A 6,953-nucleotide genomic window follows, 5' to 3' on the forward strand; every position below is an offset into this window, starting at 1 on the left:
CACAGGTTACATTAATGCAATACACATTCATGCCAAAGATCCCTAGTATCAGCTGCTGTAGGTGTGGGGAGTACCTGAGACTGGCGAAGCTGTATGAGCTGCAGCACGTCCCGTTTGAGGCGGTAGTCTTTGGCGCGCGCATCTGTGAAGACGTAGATGAAGGAGCCAGGCAGAGACACCTCCAGGGCCTTCCTGATGGCCCCTATACTCATCTCAGGACAGTCCCCTCCACCCTGGGGGAGAGAGGAGAGGAGGGGGGAAGAGAGAGAGAGAGGGAGGGAGAGAAGAGAGAGAGAGGGAGAGAAGAGAGAGAGAGAGAGAGAGAGAGGGAGAGAAGAGAGAAGAACAAGAACAAGGAAGATGGTAGAGGGAGGGAGAGAGAGAAGAACAAGGAAGATGGGAGAGGGAGGGAGAGATAGTAGGAAGGAAAGAGAGAAGAGAGTGGTGGAGAGAGGGAGTGAGAGAGAGAAGAAGAAGGAAGAAGGAAGAAGAAAGGAGGAGGAGAAAAGTAGGGAGAAAGCAAGTAGTGAAACAAAGAGAGACACAGAAAGATGAGAGGGGGGGAGAAAGAGTGAGGGATAGAGAGGGAGGGAAGAAAGAGAAGGAGAGAGTAAGAGTGAGGGATAGAGAGGGGTTAGAGAGAGAGAGTAGAGTGAGGGATAGAGAGGGGTTAGAGAGAGAGAGTAAAAGTCAAATAATAGTACACAAAGAGAGACACAGACAGATGAAAGAGCGAGGGGTTAGGTGCCCTTAAAAGTTTGAACAGGACCAGTGGACCCCCTGTCCCAGCGGCCCTGTGCCCTACATACAGTCACAGTGAACAGGCAAAGCTTTCCAGGTGCTGAGGCCCCCTGGGGAGTCGACCTACATTACAGACACTAATTACAAAGCCAGGCAGCTGAGGGCCACAGAGGTGATGTCCACAGGCAGAGACAGACACAGACAGACAGACAGACACGGACACAGTTACACAGACAGACACACACACACACAGACACAGTTACACAGACGGCACACACACACACATACACACACAGACAGACACACACACACAGACAGAAAGAGACACAGACAAAGAGACAGACAGACAGACAGAGACATACACAAACAGACAGACAGACAGACAGACAGACAGACAGACAGAGTGAGTGTTCTACGTCTCCAAGGGAAGGGGTTCTGTCTACAGAGGGAGAGTTCTGTGTCTGTCTGTTCTGTGTCTCCTAGGAAAGAGGTTCTGTCTACAGATGGAGAGTTCTGTGTCTGTCTGTTCTGCGTCTCCTAGGGAAGAGGTTCTGTCTACAGAGGGAGAGTTCTGTGTCTGTTCTGCCTCCCCTATGGAAGGGGTTCTGTCTTCAGAGGGAGAGTTCTGTGTCTGTTCTGCCTCCCCTATGGAAGGGGTTCTGTCTTCAGAGGGAGAGTTCTGTGTCTGTCTGTTCTGCGTCTCCTAGGGAAGAGGTTCTGTCCACAGAGGGAGAGTTCTGTGTCTGTTCTGTGTCTCCTAGGAAAGAGGTTCTGTCTACAGAGGGAGAGTTCTGTGTCTGTTCTGCCTCCCCTATGGAAGGGGTTCTGTCTTCAGAGGGAGAGTTCTGTGTCTGTCTGTTCTGCGTCTCCTAGGGAAGAGGTTCTGTCTACAGAGGGAGAGTTCTGTGTCTGTCTGTTCTGCGTCTCCTAGGGAAATGGTTCTGTCTTCAGAGGGAGAGTTCTGTCTGTCTGCGTCTCCTAGGGAAGAGTTCTGCGGGACAGGTGTTCTCATGGGGCACGGGGTCCCCAGATGGTTCAATCTGAAGGTGGTTCTCAGAGCCGGTACTCACCTGAACAAACAGGTCCTGAAGGTCCTTCTGGAACTTCTTTGGGTCGGTGGTTATGGACACTGGGCCAATTTCTGTCGGGGGAAGGGGGGTGGAGAGGAAGAGGCAAGAAACATGTAATGACTGACTTTTATCACTCTCACTTAACCAGGCAACCAGACTCTCACAGAACCATAGAGCAGGCCCTATAAACACTCACACAAGTTCACCATCTGTAACATCCACACTCTCAAGGAACCATAGAGCAGGCCCTTTAAACACTCACACAAGCGAGGAGATTATTCTCCTGAAGTCATGAGTGGAATGATAATCACTGATGACAAAACCTCGCTTGATGACTGAAAAACAGACCAGGGCTGCAGGACTCACAGATTCTTACCATCAACAGCCACGGTCAGAAATCAGCATGTGTACATGTCTGAGTGTGTGTGTTAGTGTGTGTGTGTGTGTGTTAGTGTGTGTTGTGTGTGTGTGTGTGGTGTGTGTGGTGTGTGTGTGGGTGGACACTGCCCTAATGTTAGTGTCAGCAAGTTATCAGCGGGAAGCTTTGTGTGTGTGAGAGAGAGAAAGACAGAGAGAGAGAGAGAGAGAGAGAGAGAGAGAGAGAGAGAGAGAGAGAGAGAGAGACTGACACCCAAGACGGAAGGTTTTTGAAACACATAAGTGGCTTTTGGCTGCTGGCTGTTGTGTGATTCATGTGCTCATGCGGTTTGAGTGGTGTGTGTGAGTGTGTGTGTGTGAGAGAGAGGGAGTGTGTGTGTGTGTGTGTGTGAGAGAGAGGGAGTGTGTGTGTGTGTGTGTGTGTGTGTGATGACTGGAAGATGGCGTGTGTTTATGGCTGACATCAGCACTGTCTCTAGAGCGTGACCCCATGCCCCCCTCCCCCTCCGAGGCCCGGACCCTGTCACACACACACACACACACACACACACCTGAGAGATGACGCCGTGTTCAGCGGTGGCAGCTCTTTGGAGCGGTGCAGGGCTGATCGATGAGGGCTGCTCACACACACACACACACACACACACACACATACACACACACACACACACACGCATGCACACACAGACAGACACGCACACACACACGCACACACATACACACACACACACACGCACGCACAAACAGACAGACACGCACACACACACATACACACACACGCACACACACACACGTACACGTACACACATACACACACGCACACGCACACACATACACACACGCACACACACACACACACACGCACAGAGGATGCGTTGTTTGGGTCGGGGAGCAGTGTGTGTGTGAGGAGTGTGTGTTTATTACAGCGCTTCTAAAAAGATGACAACAGTGGCGGTTAGAGCTCAGTGTTTAATGTGGCACTCTGGAGAGTTGCAGGCATTCTTTCTCACTCTAAAGGATTAGATCTGAGCAGCACTGCAGACACCAGATGTGCTGTGTGTGTGTGTGTGTGTGTGTGTGTGTGTGTGTGTGTGTGTGAGAGAGCAAGAGAGAATGTCTGTGTGTGCGTGTGTGTGCGTGTGTGTGTGTGTATGTGCGTGCATGTGAGTGTGTGTGTGTGTGTGTGTGTGTGTGCACGTGCGTGTGTGTGTGTGTGCACGTGCGTGTGTGTGTGTGTGTGCACTGATGTGAATATCAGGTGGATAGGCCTCTGAGGTGTACAGGAACTCAGTCACTCGGCCACAGCTTTGGAAACTTTACATCTACAAGCAAGAAGTCCATCTGTGGCATTCCTCATTCTCTATCTCTCACACACACACCATCTCTTCTCCCTCTCAAACACACACACTCATACATTACAAACTATCTTCCCCCATCTCTTTTTTCTATCTCGCTCCCTCTCATACATATAAACACACTCACATATATACACACCATGTCCATCTCTCCCTCTCCATCTCTTGCTCGCTCTCTCTCTCACTCACACACACACACACACACACACACACACACACACACTACCACCTCTCTCTCTGATGTCTCTCATACACACTATCTCCTTCTCTCTCTCCCTCCCACACACATGCACAATATCTCCTTTCGTTACCTCTTTCTCTCCCACATACAGACATACATATACACTATTTCCTTCTCTCTCTTTCACACACACACACACAACACACACACACACACACACACACACACAACACTCTTCCTCTCGTATGTTCTTCGCTGTTTTCCTTCCTTTCTCTCCATTTTTGTTGCTCAATCGCACTCTATTTCTATTCTCTCTCTTTATTTTTCTTCTTTCTCTATCTCTTGCTGCCCCCCCCCACCTTCCCTTTCTCTCTCAACTCTAACTGGTGTTCTCTCTCACTCACACACACACACACACACACACTCTCTAACTGGTGTTCCTGTGGCATTCCAGTGCCCTCTCTCTCTCTCTCTCTCTCTCTCTCTCACACAGACACACACACACACACACACACACACTCTCTCTCTAACTGGTGTTTCTGTGGCATTCCAGTGCCTTCTCTCTCTCTCTCACTCTCTCTCTCTCTCTCTCTCTCTCTCACACACACACACACACTCACACTCACACTCACACTCTCTCTCGCTCTCTCTCTCTCTCTCACACACACACACACACTCTCTCTCTCTCTCTCTTGTTCCTGTCATTCAGTGCCTTCTCTCTCTCACTCTCTCTCACTCTCTCTCTCTCTCTCTCTCTCACACACACACACACACTCTCTCTCTCTCTCTAACTGGTGTTCCTGTGGCATTCCAGTGCCTTCTCCTTGTCCTCCACTGGTCATTAAGTTCCATAAAGGGCCGCTCACCTCCAGCTGGTCCCTGTCGCAGGGTCTCCTCCTCCTGCTCCAGAGATTTACAAGGTCCCCCTGAGGAGCAGGACGGGCCGCCACCCTCCCCCCCGCCACACCGCAGCACAGCGCCTGGCCTGGGCTTTTCCAGAGCGTTTGGTTGGGGGGGTGATTGGGGGTAATCACCCCCCCCCCCCCCCCACACACACACACACACACACACACACACACCACACCCTCCCCAGGCAGACATGTGCTTCTCATCAGGCTGCCTCCCGGGCCCCTTCCCCCACCTGACTCTCCTGCCCCTCTCTGGGGGGGCAAATCTCCCACTGGGCGCCTCACCTTCGCTTTCACCTCCTCCATTACACCCACTCTGGGCCTAAGATTAGTCAGGATTAACAAGGACATGATTGAGAGCTATTAAGGACTAGAAGCAATCTCAGCAAAACTAAAATGGACAACTCTCCATAAACATTTATATTAGCTTTAAACCACTGCAAATTATCTGACCAAGTTAAGAAATCCACATAGTATTTACATAGTATCATATTTCATTTAGTAACCAAATTTACATGATTAAAGTTAATGTTCAGAGTCTGCATCTGTCCGTAATTACAGCAATTCCCAGCAAACAACCAGAACTGTGTCCGCCTAACCAACAGAGCACTTGAACTTCAGTCAGACCATAAGGGGTTGTCAATGGTTACGCCTGACAGTTCCAGTGCCTCACTGTGCTCAGCATAAACTGGAACCACATCCCCACGCATAATTTCCTCGCGTACCACCACTTTTGACAAAAACAAGCTAGACATAATAATTCATCACCCGGCCTTTGCCTTTCAACAGACTAATTATGTTTGGCGTTGTCAGGGAAACCAGAGTAGCAAATGACTGCATATGTCCATGAGTAGGCCTATACATTTCACATAGCATGACTTGTTTGAATGTTAGCAACAGGAGATGCATTACGTATCTCCAGACAAATGACTCCGATACACGCTTGCGTGTAATTGCGTGAGTTTGACTTATCAGCGATCTCTGGCGGTCAAAGACATTTAACACAGCTGCATCCACAGCGCCCAGAGCCATAATTACTGAGCCGGCCCAGTCACAATTAGGTCACGGAGAGTGACACGGTGAAACTGAACACAGCGTAATGACAAGGTCTGTCATTTACCTCAACTAAACAAGCCTCTGTTTCTTCTCAGGAATGTTTAGTGTTTATCTCACTGATGATTACATGACTAATCAGTCTGCAAATGTGTATTATAACATAATTACCTGGATCGTGGAAAGGTACCAGGACAAAATTCTTAATGGGTCTTGTCCTCCGACTTAAGGTCTTCTCCAGAATTCGAGACGCGCCGTCTATCACTTGTTTGAGATCATCATACATGGAGCCCGTCACGTCGAAGACGAAGGCCAGAGTGGAGGCGCTGTCATCGGGGCCAAAGTGGCCCTCCGCCCGGGGGATGCCGCAGGCTGGCTGCGCACTGATACAGCGCTAACGCCAGGAATTGTATCCAGTTGCCAGTCATTCTCGCACTAATGCATCTGAATCTTGTAACCAGTGAAATTTTAGAGCGAATATAATAACAAAGAGATAAAAAAAATTAGTATTAAATTAAGTTCCAGGTTCTCACACTTAAGTTCCCAAGAGAGTGTAAGAAAAATCCGAAACGACCTGGTGTTTAATTGCACAGACACTGTAGTCAGTAAGTAAGTAAAAGTATCCAATTGATTCTCGTTACTTTAAAGAAAGTTAATGAAATGCAGCCTATTGTTGAATCCTCCTCAGAAGGTGATTAGCTGAGAGAAGTCCCTTCAACGGGATTCATCCTGGAGAAAAGTGAGAGGAAGTTTTGGAGGGACCGAAGAGTGTGCTCTCCCCATGAGAAATGCTCTGGCGAGCAGGAGGCGAGGGGCGGGGACAGGGGTGTTAAAAGGGTCCCGAGTAGTTACAACCTGAGTTTTTGTGTGTAACCCGACCCGACTGGGAGTCCCAGATCACAGAGCACATCCCATGCCGCTGAGGGTCCTCTGATTGGGGTTCTACGACTCCGGAAGCATCCACTGCCAACTCACAGACTTCAGTGAATCTGTTTTACGCACAACTCTCTGATGCGAAGAACAAGCTTGTTTAAAGACACAGCATAGGGTTCGACATTATTTCGCTTTTATTAATAGCTGTGGTTTATACACAGCCGGCACAGGCCACAGCTAATAATACACGGGAGACTCAAAGGACGCCTATCCCGGGCGCATGAATGGAGCACAGCAGAGGGAAGTGTCATGTCCACAGGCATGCTAGATGGTTTTCAGGAGAGGCTCCGGATGCGCTATTCGCGCTTGTTTGTTTAGACAGAAACGAGGACAC

At 49.4% G+C, this 6,953-nt stretch overlaps 1 protein-coding gene across 1 annotated transcript in view; it reads right to left on the minus strand.

Annotated features, from left to right (window-relative positions):
- The window catches only part of LOC116220954 (hemicentin-2-like), a 7,711-nt gene extending 1,247 nt beyond the window's left edge, over positions 1 to 6,464 (minus strand). Inside the window, exons 1-3 of the mRNA XM_031569874.1 lie at positions 5,858 to 6,464; positions 1,812 to 1,882; positions 75 to 233 (exon numbers count right to left, since the gene is read on the minus strand). Of these exons, the coding sequence (XP_031425734.1) occupies positions 75 to 233; positions 1,812 to 1,882; positions 5,858 to 5,972 (345 nt within the window). The 5' untranslated portion in view covers positions 5,973 to 6,464. The remainder of the gene's footprint in view (positions 1 to 74; positions 234 to 1,811; positions 1,883 to 5,857) is intronic.
- Positions 6,465 to 6,953: the final 489 nt, after the last annotated feature.

This window comes from Clupea harengus, chromosome 7 (genome assembly GCF_900700415.2).
Source record: "Clupea harengus chromosome 7, Ch_v2.0.2, whole genome shotgun sequence".
Classification (NCBI taxonomy): domain Eukaryota; kingdom Metazoa; phylum Chordata; class Actinopteri; order Clupeiformes; family Clupeidae; genus Clupea; species Clupea harengus.